Genomic DNA, 22,188 nt, shown 5'->3' on the forward strand with positions numbered 1-22,188 from the left:
TAGGCGCCGACACAGACCAGATAAAAAGTTAGTTCTTCGGCGAGCACGCGAGCGCACGCGCACGTGCACCACACGCTTCGCGCGTTTAAGTATTCATTATTTTGGAGCGTTTCAGACGGACGCGTGTGCTCGCACGTACGGTTTTAATGGCGTTGTGCAGAAGTCGAGACAGCGCTAGCCAGCGGTTCCCAAATTGCTCGCTTCAAAGAGCTTCTCGAAAGAGAACACGTACTGTTTTCGGCGACGAAAAAAAAAAGGAGGGTGGGCGGGAATTTCACCGGATTTCGTAATCGAGAACGCCAGCTTTGTTCGCGTTGTTATTTCGACAAAGGAATTTTTGTCGGCAGAAAATACGATTTCGAGGAATGTTAAGCATATATAAAGGGTAGTTAATCATTTCCACGGGACGTTTAATCTAATCGAGAAGATTCGTTACATGAAATTATATCGTACTTTGTCCATTCCCCGCGGAAAGTTATAAAATTACACGTTTCGACCGTGACGTAATTAGATTTCATCGTACGTATTATTTCTGTTTTCGTCTGCGTCCCACTAATTAACAATTTCCCACCGGGCATAACCCGACAGCTTCAAATATTTTTGTGTATGGCGTCTTCGGTTCTCGGTTATACTCTTTCATGATGATTCATTGTTATGAGTTGTATGTGTTATCATAAATTATTAATAATCCTACCTAGGGGATCTATAAAATAACCAAAACAATATACTCTCGTTACATTATCGTCCAGTTGGAAATAATTCTTCCTATAATCTCTGAAAATGCCGTGCTCGGTTCCGTTTAAATCAAACATCTATATCCTGTGTAACCAAGAATATCATAAAACACGCTAACCGAAGAGATCTATAATTCTCTTTTATTCCTTTCTGTGCGCCGCCACGTACGATACGAGATCCCTTACGAAGCCCGGAATTGGTTCACTGGAGGGCACGTGAACTCATGAAAAAAGACAATGGACAGTGTCAAAGCGTAGTCGCCGTGTCGCCCCTCGTACTATCACCGACGGTAATACACGTATCTACCTACTTTCCTCATTCCCAACCCCTCTCGACTATCTGCTTGCCCTCTCCATTCTACACTACCTCGTTCCGTGCGTTTTATTCGTTCCCCGTTCTCCGACACTCTTCACCACCGCCGGACATGGTAGTTCTGTCGATTTAAGATTGTCGAAGTTATAAAGCTTCTCAAGCATTCCCTCGGGTTCGCAACTTTTACTCGAACTTGCTCGATCCTCATTCGTCCTCGTTGTGTCTCCGTTCTTCCATTGCCGTCGTCACTACTACCGTCCCCTTTTTCCAATCGAGATTGCTCACAACGTGTCGAAGGAGTAATTTTCCTGTTTTGTGGCGCAACTTTCTCCCAGTTACTCGCTCATAAATGGCGGAGAGTGTTCCTACACATGTGTACATAAGTCACGGAACACTTTCTAGTTTTAAATATAAGTTTTAACTTTCGTCCAGCAGATGGTCGATTATTGTTGTCACAATTGTGGAATATTCTATTCTATAAAGATAGTAAAGTCGAATAAAAACGTTTTTTTTACCGCTGTGTGGCAACTAAATTACATAAAACATAGAATTCATATATTATAGTTTAATAAAATCATGATACTTCAGTTTAACTCAGAACTAGAAGTATTTGCATCTTCAGAACGTAGTATAATTTAATCATTGCATCGTTGCATTTTTGTTAACTTACTTCTAATTGATAGTGAGAAGTTAGAAAATGAAGGGGAATAGTCTTGCTGGAATCCGAAGTTACTAGAAAAGTTTGTTTTTGTGTTCTTGTTTCTACGTTTAATTGCTACGCTAAGTATATCTTTACGAGAGAATCTAGAAAGTTTGGAATTTGTTGTTAGATTTAAACGCATTTTGAAATTTGGAAGTCAAAATCTCGGAGTTCTTGAACTTTGGAAGTATCTGAACCTTGCAGCTGAGAGGTACAGAAGTTTTGATCCTGTACTCCTATCCATCCTTTAATCGCGCAAGATCTACCTCGAATTTTTTAAAAATTCCCTAGAGAATATCGATGAAACGATTAATTATCTTTATCCCTCTAAAAGTTAAATATTTTTCTGGGCAATGTCTTCAATATCAACTTCTAGATATCAAATATTCTAAATAACTGAAAGACAAGAAATTGAGAATTTTAAGATTTAGATATTAAATCACTCGACGATCAATTTCATCGTTCCATTGAATCTGAAGTTCGTTTACGACAGCACTTGTTTCTTAAATTTCCTTGGTTCCTTATAATATCTTCTAATGCAATATCTTATAATATCTTACGATATATTTGATCTTCAGAAGACGTTTATCTTTTTTGCAGAAATGATAACTCCAGACGAAGCTCGCCGGTCGGAAGTCAGGAAGATGCAACTTCGTTCGTGTAACAGTGTTCTGTGACAGCAATTACCGTGACATGAAGTGAAGAAACGGGTCGTCTGAAGAGACTGTAAAATCCTGGGAAGCCACTGCAAAGAAGCGAGACTTCGTTCTGAAAACTTGTCCGCGAGATAAGACGTCGACGCGAGTAACGAAAAGTGCAACTATAACGGTGAGTAAGGTTTTAAGTTTCATCAGCAGGTCGAATAATGAATCTCGTGAACGAAAAGTCGCTACCCTTCGTTAACTAAAATTATATAATTTTTAATATATTTTTAATATAATTTTTAATGATATATTAATAAAAATTATTGAAAAAATTTAAACCAATCTCTGATATATATAATCACCATATATAATCTTACAGATAATAATCATATATAATAATATATGTATATAATAAAATATATAATATTAATCGAAAAGAAAATGATTTCCATGTAAAACGAAGAAAGTTCATACATTTCCATTCGTACTAGTGCGACGATCTTTCGCGTTTTCATTACGTTTATCGACGAATGATTTTTCAATTTCCCACATCTTTGACCCATTGTGACCACAGTCGGGCATATATTCTTGTTTCAAGCCGAGCCAATATCGACGTTTTTGGCAATTGATTCCCGGCTCGCTCGCTGGCGAGCTTTTAATATCGGCGACCATGAATAATTTCTAGGCAACATTCGTATTCCGACACTCATGGCAAACATTCATCACGCTTTGCATTTGTAGTACATAGACCGGTGTGTTTATTTACGGCAAAAGTTGACGATCAACAAAGTACGCACGAAACGAATGCAATCGACGTAACGTGTACGATTGAAATCAAAAAATATTGTAAACCGATACAACAAGTCTGTTCTACAGACTGAATTACCTTTGATTTTCCCTAATTTCGTTAATTCGATATTTCTTGCAATTCCATCGGACTGGGAGCTGGAAAGAGCTTTAAGACGTAGAAAGTTTGTTCGTTAGACACTCCGCGGAAGCCCGTTAATTATATTAAATCAAACTTGTTCGTATTTTCCAGACGCTCTCTTTTCCGTCTGGAAACGCTTTACAACTTCGTTAAACAAAGCTCCCACCTCTCTGTTGCGCGGCAAGTCTGACTCCACAGAGTGGTACATCGACGTTGAACTTTTGCTCTGCGGCGTGTCTATCTTTGCCTGAGTTCGCCTTGTCTGTTTATTCCAAGTAGCCTGTATTTAAAAAATTCCTTCGATCCTCCAGCGAATTCGTAATTTTCATTTGTTTCGTTTCAATTGCACGATTGATAGAGCATAGAGGCCACAGAAGAATCTCAACTAGTTCACCCAAGCGATAGTTTCTCTCAGAAGCCAGTCTCAGGACGAACATAACACGTGTAGATATTCAAAGGGTCCTAGAGATCGGCGCATAAAGACGCGAAATAAATACAAATACCTCGTGACGTTGGTAAGAACGAAGCAGGCCAAGAGTGATTTTTTTCACACATTATCGCACAAACGCGAGTGTGTTGCGCACACGAACACTGGACGGAATGCATATGAAACGTCAAATGCACTCGGTACGGTCCATCAAAATGCAAATATCTTTTATCCGCGCCGGTAAAATATGCGTCCGTGGAGAATCAGTATTCAGGCCGAGTACGGCCGATCCGCCCCTATGGTATCGAAACCGGTATGTGTGCACCAGCGTGGATACACACGCCGCAGGGTTACCGTTGGGGCAAAGTAACCCCTCCGAAAAAGACCACGGGAGCCACCCTCTTGGCCAAATCTTTATTTTACGACCGATCTGCCGGATCGATGGCCCCTTCTCGATGACAGGCCACGCAGGCTGAATCTCTCGAACGTACCGTAACCAATTTTAATTGATACCACCTCCTCGATGCTCACCGGAACTCTGGGGACAAGTGGATCTCGAACGAATTTCTCTGATGCGACAGTCCATCGACTATAAATCATGGAATAGAATAGGGTTCTCTTTTATCGTTTTAATTTACATTTCTTTATTTTCTGCGTGGATGGTTTTGTGAAGCATACGTTGCCGATATATCGATTTTACTTCTGTTTAAAACATTCGTTGTTATTAAAATAGGGGTAACTACCCTTAGTTCCTTTGGTCAGCAACTGTTTTATTTCGAATAATAATATTTATTTCTCATATGTTTTCATTGTTTTTTCTAGGTTGTTTTGTTTGAACGCACGGAACGTAAAAGCGAGAGTTGCGTCAATAATCAGTAGCGTTACTTAAATAATTGAATTGATGCAGCACATACACCGATAACAGGTTATGCGTGTCGAATCGATACAACATATGCGTCAATAGCATGTTAATGAATGTTGGTTTAGTAGGAACAATACGAGGATGAAGTTATCGAAGCGAATTCGAATTAGTCCACGCGTTCGAATTTTATAGAGAAATTTCGAAAAGCATCTGGATCTGAGATTTACTGGAGAGTCGAACAGCTGGAACGAAAACTGGCAGCAGGATGTGCTCGAAAGAGCGAACATCGACCGGTGTTTCTAACTTTCACCTCGTTCTCTTGGTTCCATGAAATTTCATTTCCGTTTCTTCTTGCAAAATAGTTGATGCATTATTGATCGCGTTATATTATCGCGCCATTGCTATTACTATTACCTGCATCGTTTAGTTTTTACATTTTCCCATTGATGTACCTTCGATTGATTTTAATCTTTTCTCTACCTATGAAAACAATTTTCCTCTTTGAAAGATATCGAATTCTCCATCCATGCGGTGAAACATTTTAACGAAACGATTTCAAAATCACGAACGATCCGTAGTTTCCGTGCAACTTCGTATTTATTTGTTTCTATTAGATTTACATTTGTAGGATAGAGACGGTGGAACGTTTCTATTTCCCATGGTAGTTGGACGATGATCGATACACGGACAAAATGTAGAACAAGCGAGCACACTTCTAACCTATCGAACCATATCAATCATTTATGTAAACTCGATAACAGGACTCTTGGTCCATCGAATAAAATCCTGTAGTCTTTTTCTTTTCGAAGTTCGATGTCAAAGCCGAACGTTAGCTTAAATGATTAGATCGAGTATTTTGTTTGATCGAATTTATATTTTTATGAGCAGAACCTCGAAGAAAATCAGTTTGTAATTTTCGTTTCCAATCAATGGTGTGAAACTAGAAAAATTCGCGAGTTATTTTGCAGCAATGTTTTTTGGAATATTTTTTAATTAAACACTGTCAGATATTTTTTAACATTTCCGCAGTTGCAGTATCTTTCAGGAACCCGTTCAATTTCGCGCAACTGTTACTCTGGCGTGTTTCGTCTCGGTGGTATAACTATTGGTTTGTAGGTCGAACAACACGGCGTTTTTATTCAGATTAAAAAGGGTTGTGCCTCTGAAAGGGGCGGTTTGCAAGCTATGTTTGTCGAAACATCTTTCCACGTTCTGTATACAATTTTTCTGCGCTGTTTGCTGACACAGTTTTTAGCGACTCTATGGATTTACGGCGCCGCTTTCCATCACAACGAACGTGCACGCTGTTCCGTGTCGCGTATTGGTAACATTTAATTTCGTATTATTTTCATAAATTATACGAATTCTATCGGTCGTGCGTGTTTGAAACAAACCTTAGCAAATGTCTTAAACAGATTAAAAGTATTATCGGAACTGTTGTGCATTTCGTTACTGACATTTTATTACTTGCATTTTCTATGCATTTTGCGTGCTAGTTCTTTGCGTGTACTTTAACAGAAAATAGTTATTATGGAAACGCGAACAAAGATTAATAGAAAATTAAAAAATCTGCAGGTTGACGTTTCAGCTTTTTCTAGACCGACCCGATAAAATTTTTACAAAAATTCATTTTCTATCCGTTTACGTGCTTCATAAAAAGCGATTGTTAGACAAAGATTAATAGAACAAAAGCTAATAAGAAGTAAAATGAGGTGTTTGGATTAGCATTTTAGCTTTATCGGGTCTGATCTCACAGAGTTGCTTAAAAAATTCCATTTTTATCCATTTATTTCATTTATCGCGAAATATCTTTTATTTATCTGAAAATTCCTCTTGTCGCTGGTAAACCCATGGTCACTTCGATCAAGCCAATTATCTTTTTCATTATCTAAAAAAAAAAGCTCAGTTATTAAATCCAACAAAATAGACCGCTTGGAGGATTTTCGAGAGTACTTGACGTCCCAATAGCGAAAGGCTGAGCCCCTTTTTCCGCGAAGATCTCGAACGGCTGGAAGTTCGAGGTCCCTTACGAAAGCTCCGACGAATCGGACGTTTAGAAAAACGGACGATTTTATCGCAAGGTAAATTGAATCGGGCCGCGCTGGATGGCGAGATCGAGAGGGGTGGTGGAAAGTGAACAAGGAAGAAAGGATACGAGCAAGAGAAATACAGCGGCGCATTACGCATCCCTTGTTACCGGTTGTAGTATGTATTTCACGTGTATTTGCATACAAAAGGCCTTCCTTTATGAGTTGGTAGTATTACTGTTACTTAGTATTTCCCAATCGACTGAAGATGCTCCGTTTGCGCGCACACAGCACCAAAGAAATATCGTTCCTTTGCTTGTGAAGAAGAATTGAAACGTTATTGAGAGATGTATTGATCTTCTGCTGCAGACACATCTTCTTCGTATCGAATTAGACTTCTTTAACTTCAAGTTTTATATTAATATTAATATTCTTTTCGATCGTTGAACTTTATTCAAGATTTTATAGTTAAATTTTATAATTTTATATGATAAAAGGTTACCCTTTGATTTGATTTATGAGTGTGCGATTTTTAGATCGTTGCCATTTACATTAGGAATATTACACTGTTACAGTGTTTCTTAATTAAATTTACTTCGTCATTAATCACGATGTTGAGTAAGTTCGCCATCAATCAATTTAGAAATTGTTGCCAGTTCTTACGATAGTTTAACCATATTTCAGGAACCTTATTACGCAATGTTCATTAATCAATTACATCGCATATTACATAATTCTCTATTCTAATTGTGTAACCGATATTCTGTATTTAGTATGCGTCCTCGGGAAACTACGCGCTTGATATAGTATAATTACATAGATATCGATTAGTTTTACATGAAAAAGTAAAGAATTAAGCCTTACAAGTATTGCAATCGAATGCGTCCAATTATTTAATTGCACGTAATTTGCGTTCTTGTTAAAAGAAAAAAAAATTATTCCTCGTGCTACGCGTCTACATGATTCGCCATTTCCTTTTCCTGAAACGTAATCTGTATGATTTCTGTGCTTGTCAGGCACTAAAAGCACTTTAAGATTTTTCGTTTTGTTTACCACGCTGCTAACCTTGTTTGCTGGTCGTTTTAAAAGTAGCAGTTCCTAGCCTCCGTGAAACGACGTCAGATAGGAATAAAAAAAAAAAGAGCGAGGAAAAAAGTCGCTCGCCGTGAGAATCAAGTAATTCTTTATGTATGCTTCGCTATAGGTGAGGCTATCTCAAGTATCCTCGCTAGCTGTGCTAACAAACCCGGTTTTTCCAGAAAATATATGCGCGTAATATTTACCAAGAAGAAATATTATTCACGAAACGAAGTTTCGAAACATGGCAGTCTTGCAGCAAAAAATTTCAAACTGAAGTGACGCAAGAATATTCCAAATATTTGAATTCTCATATCTTTTTGTACTTGCAATATAGAATCAACTAACGCAAGAATATTCAAAATATTTGAACTCTCATATCTTTTTGCACTTGCAATATAGAATCAACTAACGGAAGAATATTCAAAATATTTGAATTATCATATCTTTTTGTACCTTCGATATAGAATCAACTAACGCTTATAATTCAATTCTTAATATAAAATACATTTCGGTTAATTTTAAAATAGCGTTGCACTGTATCTCATTCCTTAACAATGTACATCGTATATTACATTAGAAATCTGCACATTCTTAGTCACACAAATTTTAGTTACATTTTGTAATTTTAACGCATTCAAAACCGATTGCATAGCATACATGCTGTATCTCGCCGCCATAAACGACGACAAGTCAGTATTTTCAGTTAATCTTGAAAAATGTCTCAGTAGGCATAAATATTACTATATACGCGTTGTATAATCTTCTCATTCTTAAAATAATTATCATTACCTTTTGCGTCTTTATCTTTTTGAAATTTTAACTAAAACAATCATATAAATGGGTATGTTATATGATCATTTGACGTCAGAATCACATACCGTGACCTCTATCTATTTTTAAATACAAATTATCTAAAACGTGTTTCTTTTTATTCCTACACTGACGAATTTCGCTTGTTTCTTATTATAAATGCAAAAATGTTTTCAATCATTCGGGAGAGTTTTGTTCAAAGACACCGGTCCTAAAAGTGTTAAGGTATACTACTTGTTATATTTTTCGCGGTAACGTATCTTACGTCACAAAAATTTTGAAGTTTCCTTCGGTATTTATTATTTATAAATATGAGTTTTCAATTTATCACTATTTTTCCAAATCGTTATTAATTAAACCACGCAGCAAGTCCTCAAAACTGTCATAATTGTGACGATAGACCGATGAGACTAAATCAAATTCCAAACGAATAGTAATTTTGATAACGATTTCAATTTAGATACCGCGGTCGCGGAAAATTACGTTCCCTGATCGATCGATGCTCACCCTTCGTTTTACGATGAAATCGGCTCATGAAAGCAATCGTTTTCGAGGGCATCGAAAAGAGAGAATGCTCGCAGGAGAAAGTATTTTTCACGTGGTGGCCGCCGCTGAAAGTTCCCGGTGAAATGCCCGATTTCGTTCGATTGAACTGCCTCGAACGAGTGCGCTATTTAACCGAACGCCAGTAAAAAGCCTAAATGAGATTCTTCGCCTCTCTTCACCGGCTTGTGGAAAAGCACACGCGCGATTTTCCGGCTTCAGCTATTCTGCATATCCTATTTCGCGTGCTTTCTCTTCTTTGTTTCTCTTTTTCCCCTCCATTTCTTCTATTTTTTTGTACAGCCTTTCTCTCCTCGTTTCTGCCCTTCGTTTCACTTCCGCTCTTCCTACATGGCCGCCTAGTTGTTGCGCGGCACACTTGTATTAATTTATTTCTTCATTATTACACGCTGGTTCGCACATTCGATCCTGCCGATTTTCTTTAAAAAGGAAACAAGAGAAGAGAGGCCGGACGAGGATTTTCACGCGAATTTACGCGTGGCTACGCCGCGGTTAAACGGTCTTAGGAACATATTTTCCGCATTTATGGAAAGCGATATTTATTAAGAACATATATCACGAAGGGACGAGAAGAGACTGCCTCTGGTCGCGTTAAAAATAAAGCCCGCCATCGTTTCATGTGTACCACTTGCTGGGATACCGGATTAACGTATTAGTGGCCAATAACTGTAATTTATTTTTCACTAAATTGTCCAACGTATTTAATCTCTCTTTTTGCACGAGAATTAATTTCGGACGATGGTGGAATATCGGTGTGTGCTCTCTTCTTTCTAGTTTTTATAAAAGTGCATTCAACAGCAATTTAAACACGTGCAGATAATCTTCCGTATATTAATTCATCTCGAATATTTTGATGAAAGCATGGAATCCGTACACAGCAATTCATAAAACGATAAAAATATAACCACTATCTCTGTTCGTACGAATAAGAGCAAATATAATAAATACGTATATAATAATTTGTACAAAGAGGAAGTAAATGTACTCTTGTTGTGTAACAATGAATATACAATCGATGTCAGCCGAGTAAAAAACTTAACGAATAAAACCAACGAATAAAAGCTGCAGCCATGAGGGACTTAGTTATGGTGGAAAGAAATAACGAAGAAAGTTAAAGGGAGAAACAAGAGTAAAGGCAAAGAACTGTGACTGAGATACAAAAAGCAGCGGCAAGAATTATAAAGGGTTGGGCGTAAAAAGGCAGAACGAAGATGGAGAGCAACAATGAGAGGAAAATGCATATTTTTATTCTGTGGAGAATTTACAATTCAAGTACAAAAGATACAATAGAGCATGACATTACTTTTTTCCGGTAAAGAAAGTTAGACCTGCTGAATGATCGTACAAAGAGCGGCTGCATACACTATAAAAGTTACAATGGAACGTAACCGTAGAATGTAACAATTCCCGCTTTTTATTCGAAATTGTGTCAACGTCACGTGTAAAGTGCTCGATAATTTACGAGCAATTGAAGTTACGATTGCTATTAACTTATTTCACGCGCATTCCACTTTGTCAGCAATTCGAGCGATTAAAACTATGAATATCGTTATATAAGCTGTTTAACTTTTCGACACAGAAACACGCACCGTGTAAATTCCTTATTCAATGAAAACTCGAAATTAAATAAAAGGAAAACATCAAAGATGTGTAGCTGTTATATCACGTGCAACATATAATAAAACTAGCGATCGTTCCGAGGAATTCATAAACTGTATCTGTGGTTATCAACCCCAGTTATAACATTCTAGCGTAGACATGCGTTATCATCTACCAGCTATCAATAATGGAAGGACCGCCTTGCACATTCGCATCGCCGACGTGACGAAACGGGCAATCTCGTCTACATAAACCTGTAGATTATCACCGAAACTTCCTGTTTTCGAATGGAATATTGTAGTATGCATTCAACACCTTTAACTGGCTATGTTATATCTGTCCTCTTGGCGATAAACTGTTACATTGTCTTCTCGAATAATATTCTTATCTTTACCATTCTCGATAATTGTATTAATTTTAGTAACTTCGTAATTCAGTAAATACGTTATCGATATCGGTATATACAGAACGTCGACAATTTTTCACGTCCAAGGAGGTTATCCAACAGAATTCCCTTTTCGGGAATTTAATCATTCCCATGTACGTATTTCGTTGCGTTCGCTACCGTGAAGCGGAAAGCGCATCTTTCCGTGTTTAACGACGTTAAATTCGCGGTTGATGAGGGTCCCCTTCCAACTTAACGAATTTTCGTCGCATCAAACAGAAATTTCAGCAAAGCGGTCGTAATGGCCTGCGAATTGGCCATATAAAACGCAGTTTACCGTCACCGTGCATTCCCTCCCAGTCGAGTCGTACGTCTGGATTCTAACAATTCCACGAGTTTCGTGGTTCGACCGTGTCGCGACCAGACCGAGCTTTCTGCAGCAATGTTACGGCCGCAAAAGGTCCAACTCGCCTCTGCTGGCCAGCAGTATACATTCGTTATTACATTGGCCCGATGTCGGACGTAGCTCGAGCGTGTCTATCGATCGAAAGAGTGAGAATGCCACTCCGCCGAACGAGATTCTTATCGTTATCCTCGCCACCGTCCGCGGAGAAAGGAATATTATTCCGTCCGCGCATGTTCGAAGGGCCACCGATGTCAAACCACGATCCTTAAACAACTGGTGAGTTCTTAGTATCCAATACGGTCACGGAGGGGCTGCTTCCCAGCTGCGGAAGCTTCTACGGCTCTTGCCATCCCTTTCTCGCGCGTACTCACTCCTGCTGAACCTCTTCCTTTCCTCATCCGCATCCGAGCTGATCAGAGACAACTGATAGCCGCGCCTCACGAAAGGGGTTTTAATTCCAAGCTGACTCAGCCGCACGCATTTGCCCGGAAAGCAATAAAGTTAAGTGTAAACAGCAGTCTCTGCGAGACGACCCTCCGCCCGGATGGGGTTACGCCTTTCTCTCGTGTCTTCTTCGTCGTCGCTCGTCCACCGTCCGTTCTCCGGTGTCGTGTGACACGCGTGTCTGAGGGTGTTCATGCGTTAATCGTGACTAACGCGAAGGGTTCCTTGGATTTAGAGATACCGGGGCGAGCATGCGCGACGACTCTTCAAAGAGGCGATTTCTTCGCGGGGAAACATGCCACCTCGATTCGTCCGCTCGATATCGATGCAGGAATGCGTCCCTTTCTGAGAGAAATTGTGCATTCAGAGAGAAAAGTGAGACGATATGTCTGGTTGTTTGTATTTGTAAATCTGTTGAAATATTATATTGTTATCCTGCCTTTATGGAAACATCGTAGAAATTGTGCTTGTAGCTCGCGCTATTAGAAAATTTCTTTCCTTATATCTCGTTCCTTCAATTTCAATCGTTTGTTCTTCTGAAATAATAATTTTGGTGTAAATCCTCCATTTAATTATTCGTAGGTAGTTAATCTGTATCAAGATTTTGACGAAATTTACTTTTCGGTAGAATCTTCTTCAGTTAGCCCGACAGAGGCTACCGCTAATTCGTGTTAATAAAATACAAATTACGAATGCACTACTTATCGGAGAAAATTTTGTTTCCCTTCTTCTGAAACGACACTCTTGTTACGAAGGCGCAAATTATTTATTCGTATAAAGCGAACGTTGTATCAAGATTTTGACGAAATTCACTTTAGGGTCCAATTTTCTTAGGGTAACCTGACAACGCAGAGGAGGGATAGCATTCGTGCGTGTTAATAAAATACAAGCCACGAATGCATGTAGGCTTCCTATACGAGCTGATCCCAGTTTGTTAGATTCTATTCGATATTTTCAAGGCTGTGACACGCATGTTAAAACGGTAGCACGGAACCTCCCCGAAACCGTGGATCGCTTTCAGTGGCAATAACGGACAAAGAAAAACGCGGAACATGCGAGACACATAAATATGGCCCCTGTTCGGCGGCATTAGGAGCTTATCGTTATTCTGCACACGTTGGCCGTTCGTCGCAGCCCACAGGCACTAACTACTTGCGTTACGAGTCGACCAAGAACCTCCCCCCGTAGATAAACAACAAGGGGGAACGACCACCACCATCGTCGCCCTTCTACAGAGCCTACCTCTCGATAGCTATAAGCATTTAATTTGCATAGAAACGCGACTAACTTTGGCTATTAAACGTTCTGCGCCTTGAGGCTCACGCCAGCTTTCAATTACTCGAACAGCAAATCCTTGAATTCACCCGTCTCCCTTATTGCTAATCCACGAAGGATTGTTACCGGCTGATCATTTCAGTACACGGTGACTCGTGTACTATCGAGCTCCGAGAATATCCTTTGACGATCCTCGAGTATTTGCTCCTCGTGTTCTTTATAATTATATTATCCAAGTAACATGCATAACAAAAAAAAACTTAGTTGATGAGAATTCGTATCTAAGAAGGATCAAAGTAATGTGTGTTGGAGATAGAGACTGCAGATATTTATGAATTTATGGGAAATTAGATTAATACACAAATTTGCAGAATATATGTAATATAAATATAATAAGTATAGAAAATATCCAAAATAGGGTACTTACAGATTTATGATATTTAAAGCGTAAAACATTTCTATTTAGGTCCCACTCTTTAGTTGTGTCCATAAAACTGTGCATTTGCAGAAATATCTGTGGTTCATTTATAAATACTCTATAATTGAAAATATTTTTTCGAATGCGATTTAGAAATTTTTGTATTCGAAAGCAAATTTAAATTTAGAAATCTCATTCAACGCTAAACAGTCTTGGGAAAATATTCTCTCACTTAAAAGAGAAAATAAACCAACCTGTTATATATAAGTACAAATCGGTGTTTTGTACACGGTTGTTACTGTACTTAGTTCGATGGAATACGATCTACTCGAATCAGTTCGTAGTACTACGACTATTAGAAATTACCTTTAATTTCGATCAGGATACAGATATACACACCGCAAATAGTGGTTTTCAGACCTCAAATACCGAGTCCCTGAATCCTGGATCTTGCCACTACTCCCGCAAAGTTGTGAGACCTTATTCGACAAAACCCTCGATTCGAGGAACATGTCTAGTCCAACATGTAAAACTTCGACCGCTAAGACCTTCTATATGTGGAACCAGTCCCGAACTGCCAAAGGATCCCGGACCTCAACCGCACCAGCCGCGCAGCCGGGGTTCCAAGGACTGGGTTGCCCAGGATTACTTGAAGATTATAAAAGCATCAGTGACGATACCTCGCAACTTTGAGACCTACCACGAACTACCTCGATAATCGTAGGTCTTCGATTAGTAAGATCTTGAAAATATGGAACCCGTCTGATGCCTCCCTAACTGCTACGTGGGTGGAAAGATGGCTCGCACAGATGTGTCCCATAGACAGCATAAGGGCAAGAGATATATTGTGTTCACTCCTCTTTCGCTGTGTGGATGTAGATGCTCTTAACCAGTAATGGAAATATGTGTGTTATGTTTTTAATATTGTTACAGAAGAATGTAGTTCTATTACATAACATTATAAACCATTAGGTTTGCGTTTCTTCGACTAGTAAATTTTCTGCTTTGAATCACCGTGTTAAGTGATTAGAACCTATAGTTCTGGTTACACGTGATTCCGATAGCAGGAGGTTCTCGACATTCCACAGTTCTGACAATCCGGCGTTGGATTAAGCGGTTCCTAGGAAATAGGATCGCAAAGCTTCTGAAACCTCAAGATCCTATTAATCACGCATTCAACCATCTCCTAGAAGTAATTATTTTATATTTTTTAATTTCTCTATATTTAACACCGCAGTCTTCGTACTCATCTCTCTGACAGCTAAATTTTCCGTGATACGTGAGATATTAAATATGTTCAACTATGATTGCAATGTTTTAGAAACTTGTATTCCCTTAGAAAGTTGTATCGTCTTAGAAACTGTATGTACCTGCTCTGAATGGAATAAATACCTTTCATGATTATAAATTATAGAAGCTAGAGTGTTATGAAAAATGTCATATCGTTTCTCCGTCAAACATTTTCAAAAATTGTTATGTATTTTTCTCTCTGCTATATGCGTTTTTATATTTCTTAAGTTTATAGGTTGTTATCCCAAAAACATTAACCCAATCAGTTTTATACAATAGACCTGTTTCTCGATATTCTACTATACTTTCCCAACGCGTTCCTACGAAATGTTATTTAATTATTTATGTAAAAGTATAAGCCAGTATTTGATGAAGTCTAGTTCAGAATACATATTACTTAAATTGCTGTGTCTGCTACTATTTCTGGTACGAATGTACGTTTTCTTTCACCTCCCGACAAGATGTTTATTCACCATAAGTGGCGGCTTCTTGCTGCTTCAACTTCACCATCCTTCGGTATTGTGAATAGCTACCGTGATGGCTCTTTTCACGAACTACTTTCCATCATCCGTTATCACTCTGAGCATCTGTGGCCTCATTTGCAACCATGTATGGGCTGTTCCGCCCAGTTCTTTTCCCTTCTTCGTCTTTCTCTCTTTATTCGTTTCTTTGGCTTTCTCAACTTCTCGCCCGTTTAATCTCACTGGCTTTTCACCGAACGAAAACTTTTTCTTCTTCGACTTTTCTTTCCTCGAACCGAGCCTTTTCATGGAATACTGCAACTCCGTTCGTATTCCTTCCCTTTTTCCTGCATGCATCCAATATGAAATCTTTTTTATCCATCAAATTATATTTTGCGCTATAAATTTCCACTATTAACGTCGATGAATTTCGGAACTGCGATCTATAATTGCTTTTCGTAAATCCCACGTTAATTGGTAAGCTACGATCAGGCGTGCAATTGGACATCGAACAACCTGCACCTAACTGTAGTCATGTGTATCTAGCGTATGATTTACCTCGTCTCTCGTATTCCCTTGAATCGCACACTGGCACACTATAGTATTTCAACATTTACTATAGAAAACTTCCGTGTCCATATTGAATACGTTATATAAAACACTTTGAAATTCTGTTGGCAATGTGTTGAGATACCATTGATTATATTATTCGGATTTGAAACCAATTTGAAAATGTATCTATCTATGTATGTAGAAATTACAAGATCATTGAACAAAATTAATGTACGGAAAAATAGACATTTCAAACAGATAAGCGTCAAATATAGTTCCACTGCATATTCATGTAATAAATATTAACCATTTAAATACTTTTGATCAGATATCCAAACGTGTACTTTTCTGGGTCTGTACGTACAACAAGTGTATACGCATTAGAAATATGCCTCTAATACAGGTTTAAGCGTGCGTTAAATTTCCAATGTACAGGACAACGTAACGTATGTGAAGAGCATCGCAATCCCGGTGTCGTCTCTAGCCTGGCGGCATCAAAGCTTATATTGCTGGAAATAGGGATGTCTTGGAAAGGGTCTGGCGATAGAACAACTCGTAAACTGCCGCTATTCCGTGTCATCATCGAACTTGTTTCCGCCTAAGCAGGCGTTTTGAAAGCGGGAGATTGCACGGCCCAATTGAAAGGACGGCTGGTGCAGGAAACAGCGGCCGTAGATGTGGAGGCGGAAAAAAGTTGGCGATTTACATGTGCAATTTTCCGCGAGGCCAATGGACGCACGTGCGCCGCGTTACGACCGCGTTCTTGCCTCCTGTTACGCGTTACGAAAGTAGCTTCGTATTTCCAGGCGTAATCAGCGTGGCCATTTCGCGTCGTCGAGTTGAGATCGTCGTCGACGCTTTTCTTCGATATAGATAAAGTGTGTAAAATATAGATAAAGATATAAAGTGTGCTTATTACCATTATTATTGGACGATAACGTTGCATTAATTTTCGCGAAATTATCGGTAATATCGGCACGATAACGCGAGAAGCCGCCTTGACGATGGCGTGAATTGCAGAATGTTGGGGACGACCAAATGGACTCGAAACGAAGGAGCAACGGTTGTTTGCTTGGCGCGGGAATGACACGAGTACGCGTGAATTTTCGACTGGAATCACAGTGTACAGGCTCTCAAGGAAACACTAGGAGTCCGCTTTTAATTACGTTTACGAGCTTTCGTTGCTACTTGTCGTCGTTAATTAAATTACATTTACACGACGAGACTTGGACAGAGATTCGAAGAAAATATGCATAAACCTGAAACGTAGAGTAATTGGTGGCTTTCAGCTTTGATTCGGCGGAACGTGCGAAATGTCGCTTAACCTTTAAATAAATGCGCTTGCCGTGATGTGGGTCGTTATATACAAAACATGGTAAACATCGCGGTACGTGCCCTGGAAAAGAATTTTGTCCTAGAATTTGACTTTATCGTTATTGCAAGATGTTATTACTTTTATCTGGTTGGTATTCTCAAGATTATTTACATTTTGTGTATTCTTTAATACGAATGTATTTATATCGCTTGTTCTACGTGTGGTATTTATTTTTAATGCTAGGAATTTATTTATTTCTTTTTTGTAACTTTACAAATTGTATGCAACTGCGTATATTAAACTCGGAAATAAAAATATTACTCATAAATAAATACACAGTAATATCGTTTAAGCAATGTATTATATTTTTTGCGGAATTATCATGATGTAATTGCGTTATTTGCTCAAATGAAACTTTTAAAATGGATGCTAATTATACAATCGTTGCATGCGTTCTATATTATAAGACATTATCTTATTAAACAGTTTGCAAACAAAATTTTACCAAACCTGGTAAAAGTAGTCGTTAAAATATTAGACTAATTTTTACAACAATCTTATAATAAACTACCAAATAGAATTTCTTAAAACTTAATTTAAATTATTAACATCAAGAGAGGAAACCTAATATTTCCATGAATTTTTGAAATATTTCGTACTAAAAAACCTGCCCCAAATATCTATAATATTAAAGCGCGAATACCCAAAACGCGTTTCCTTTTTCCCTCTCCGGCAATAAGTCTTGTCTCCCTCCGCCATACGTTAAGCATTGTCACAGTGCGCGGCGGAACATACCGAAATCGGGGCAACTTAGAGATATTCTGGGCAGGCCTCCGATAACTTTTACGCACCCTCGGTGCTTTATAAGCGCGTACGCGGACCGGCAGAAATGGTTTTACATATATCACATCGGTGAAATTCGATAAGGGTAGAACAGTGTTCGCGTGGGGTGGAGAAGTTCTCTCGTGGCCTGGGCCGACTTGGAGCTTTTTCAAGCCCTGGTAAGCTTAGTCGATTAACGGGAAAAGCCCGTGTGTACGTGGTTCCTCCTGTACTACGAGAGAGCGAGACTGGGAAGAAACGCGACTGGTAACTCCGTCGTCCGACGAACATGAAAATTGTACGTAGCCACAGCACGACCACCTTCTTCCAACGCCTTCTCTACCTGCGCCATCCACCTCACGTGCAGACCACGATGTCTCTGGTCTTTGCAAGGGCCTGGCTAGAACTGAGGTTTCCTTTAAATATTCATTCCGTGTAGCGGCTCTGCCCTGCCCACTTTAATGTTCTCCCGTTATCCCAGACACTGTTCTGCTTTTTGCATATGAGCGTCAAGCTGCGTGTATTTTTTTTTCTCTGCCTTTTCTAACCAGGACTGGAAGAAGAACGAATGAAGGAAACTCTGGTACGCGGGGCGAGGGACTCTACAGACGCGAATATCCCCAAGGTACAGATTTAATATTTATTCCTACGAGAGGACGCTCGTTGCCTGTACGAAACTTCTGTTCGCCGTTATATTTCTACCTTCCCTGAGACCTTCCCGTGTTCTCTCGTTCGTCCTAGTCCCTTGTGTCGTTCGAGCTGTATATTTAACCCTGACGCGCTGCCACTCGCGAGCTAATCCGTGTCCTGACGCTCGTTCTTGCATATCTTCCTCGTCGTTTGCAGTGGCTCGAAGGATAGTGGGCAAGTTGATTGTAGCAGCGATGGAAGTTTGCTGTGAGATCGAATATCTTTATGTTGTACCATGTACGTGCATGAAGTTTGGAACAAGTGTATTAACGTTATTTATACGAGTATAGTTTTTATATACGAATTAATACGTAGTGATATACGTATTTGCATACTTTTAATTATAAAGGAACGATAAAATATTTATTTCAGCCTGTAATGTAATCGTTACTATTTTTTATACTTTCTTGCTATCTTAATGGTTTATAACACTTGGTTTTTAGCACAGAAATTTATTGACTGATCTAATAGAAACAACTTACTTTATAATTATTTATATTCAACAATGAGTAAACGAAAAGTCAAAATGATTATTCATAAAACATAAAGAATATGCCGAAAATACATCAACGTTTCAACACTCAAATAAATATTCAAACAAACAGATAAACATATCCTATTAAATCATACTTCACGATAAAGATGGTTACATATATAACTCACACTGCGAGCTCCTCCATTTCAAACAATGCAGTGGCTTCATTTTCCCTCCGAATTCAATTTGCTCCTAGAACATACTACACAAGATCTTATACGGTGGTTTTTCGCCAGGTCTAGTACCTTTACATTCGTAATGACGACGTTCTATCAATCTTTACTTCTCGATGGTTTCATCTGTTCATCGATCTCACTTGCAACTCACCCGTTCCTAGGTACAAAAGATTTTCATGTTTTTGCTGATCTACATTTTCACATCCCCGTAGATAGGTCGCGAAACAGTCTTCTGTTCGAACCTTTGATATTCAACAAATCGATGGTAGTAACTATCGTGTAAACGCATACACTGTGTGTCTGGAGTTGCATTGCGGCCCCTGTGATGGCCCAGCTTTGGCAGTCCTTGAGCATACTCGTGCACACACGCAAGCGGTTGTAATCGTGGCGCGGTCTCAGGTGCAGCGTGACCGACCCATTGACACGTAGGCGTCGTTAAAGGGAAAAGGCAATCGTGTTTCAAAGGAGCCATTATTTCGGCGTCGTGGCACACCGGTAACACCGGTGCGCATCGGCTCTTCCTCAGTGACATCGCTTCCGCTTTCATTGCCTTCTCTTTCGGGCAAACCGACGCATGGCATAGCGCTAGGGGTGGCGCGGCACGGTGTAACGCGACGACTCGTAGTGTTCTTTTAAACCACCTTCCGTAATGCTGCAATCAACCGTACGTTGACCGTAGTAGTAAAAGTAACTATTCCGCTGTTGGAAAGCTTACCGATTGCTTATACCCTGACTCTAACAGTCGGTTCTAACAGTCAACTACCAGCTGGCTAAAAAAGGCTAGGCGAGGCTTGACTGGAAACACCGTCGTAGCAAATCTTGTCGGTGACCACGTATCCGCTCACGATTGCGATAAAAGCTGGATTAAAGGTCTTTAGAGTCGCCTGAGTATTTTAGTCGACCATATAAGAAGAATGCGAGCAGAACGTTTACGAGCCACGATCAAATAAACGGATGGAAGAAACGGCCAATTCGATCTTCGTCGTCTCCTCGATGGCAGAATTATTAATTAGCCGCGCGCGTGCGTCTGGCACGCGAGAGATTTATAGGGGATGATTTTTGAACGCTGGCAGGGGAAGATATAATTAATCGTCGAACGTGTGCGACCTGAAAGAAAGTGGTCTTAATTTGACTCGAAGGGTAGTCGGACAGTGTAATAGTGAGAAATCGTGTGTTTGAAAATTATGTTCGAATTACGTTTTGGTATGCGGGAAACATATTTTACAGTCATGAAATTACTACGATCACGTAACATTAACGTCCTGGGATAATGTATCGTGAAATTCGTGTTAAAATACGCTTGCGAGCAAATTTAAAACGAAGACATATGGTATGTATGTTCCGCGTTTGAATGGGTAGAATACGACTGGAAAAAATATTTATCGTTTAATGTTATTGATTTTTTATTACTGAAAAAGTTGGTTATCTGCATAATTTCAAATTGAATTTGTAATTAACTTAAACGGGTCGAATTTGCTAGTATATCGGGTGAAAATTGATTCGTTTCGACGAGTTTCACGTTATCGACATCGTCTTCCAATTTCATTCGCGTTTAATCCAAGAATGAAATGAGATTGAAATACGATTGGTATTAAGCTTTTAAATGATATATTTATCTTTGTGTGGAAATATCATCATTCGTTTAAGGTATTCATGAATTACAAATGATAACTCGCGAAATGCTTTCTTTCAAAAGATTTTTATATGGCTTAAAAGATATATATATATATATGTGCAAGATTCATATCATATATTATACTACAACGAACAAAATATTTATGAGCAACTTTGATATATCAGCTGTTCATAAGTATCTTTATTGCGCGCAGTATCTAAGTTGAAGGTAGCTCACACTATATATTATTGTTTTATTGGTCGCGTGCAAAAGTGTAGGTAGCACTGACATGATATCCTCCAGGGACCAAAGGCCCTTATCTGCACTGCAGGCAATGCACCTAACTGCAATCCTGTCGATTCCGGTCTCTCTCATCTTTGTTCTGTTTCTTTTCCTCTCTTGTTTGAATCTCCAAACTCTTTCTCCTTCGTCGATATGACGTAATAAAATATTAAATGCAACAAGATCTTGCATTATGCAATGAACAATGAAAAAATAATAAACAAAAAATTGAGCAAAGAAATCCATTTAACACTCCTATATTTTCAAACGTAATATTAGCTTGTTCGGAAAATTCGTCGTGTATTTCACAAAAAATTCTGCGTTATATTCAGTATGGTTGGAGGAGGATTATTTATCATGAATTTCTGTCAGATATTTGAATACTAAATTTAAGGCTAAAAAGGTTTCTTCTTTAAAAACGAAACATCATTGTACGATATCTGCAATGTTTAATTGTATTCGTCCTATTCTTTGAATATAGCATAACATTACAATCATATATTCCTGTTTTTGAAAATGTCAAATAGTTTGTTGAAAAAAAGAAACTACTCGATTCATAACACAAAATAATCGAAATTCAATAAAATATTAATTCTTTAAGAATGCATTACCTTTAAATTTTTCTTAGATTCCGATAGATCCAATATAATATATATCAAGGAGCGACAATTTAAAATGAAAGCGCATGTTAAAAATGTGACACAGAACAATGATCTACAATTGCTACTTTAAGAATATTTCCCAGCATCGTCGTGACACAAAAAGTTACACAAGAAAATGGCACATGATTCTTTCGTAAGATCATCCTTTCTCTCAACCGATGTAACCTTAATG

At 38.8% G+C, this 22,188-nt stretch overlaps 1 protein-coding gene across 3 annotated transcripts in view; it reads left to right on the top strand.

The window, feature by feature from the left end:
• The window catches only part of LOC117234230 (semaphorin-2A), a 555,746-nt gene that overhangs the window by 126,855 nt on the left and 406,703 nt on the right, over positions 1 to 22,188 (top strand). For 2 of the 3 annotated variants that reach the window (XM_033495223.1, XM_033495222.1), the window contains exons 2-3: positions 2,348 to 2,575; positions 19,389 to 19,391. In XM_033495223.1, coding sequence (XP_033351114.1) covers positions 19,389 to 19,391 — 3 coding nt within the window. In that variant the 5' untranslated portion in view covers positions 2,348 to 2,575. The remainder of the gene's footprint in view (positions 1 to 2,347; positions 2,576 to 19,388; positions 19,392 to 22,188) is intronic. The other variant, XM_033495224.1, reaches the window with a different exon arrangement.

The sequence above is a fragment of the Bombus vosnesenskii genome, unplaced genomic scaffold (genome assembly GCF_011952255.1).
Source record: "Bombus vosnesenskii isolate JDL3184/JDL3185 unplaced genomic scaffold, Bvos_JDL3184-5_v1.1 scf7180000013304, whole genome shotgun sequence".
NCBI classification, from domain to species: Eukaryota; Metazoa; Arthropoda; class Insecta; order Hymenoptera; family Apidae; genus Bombus; species Bombus vosnesenskii.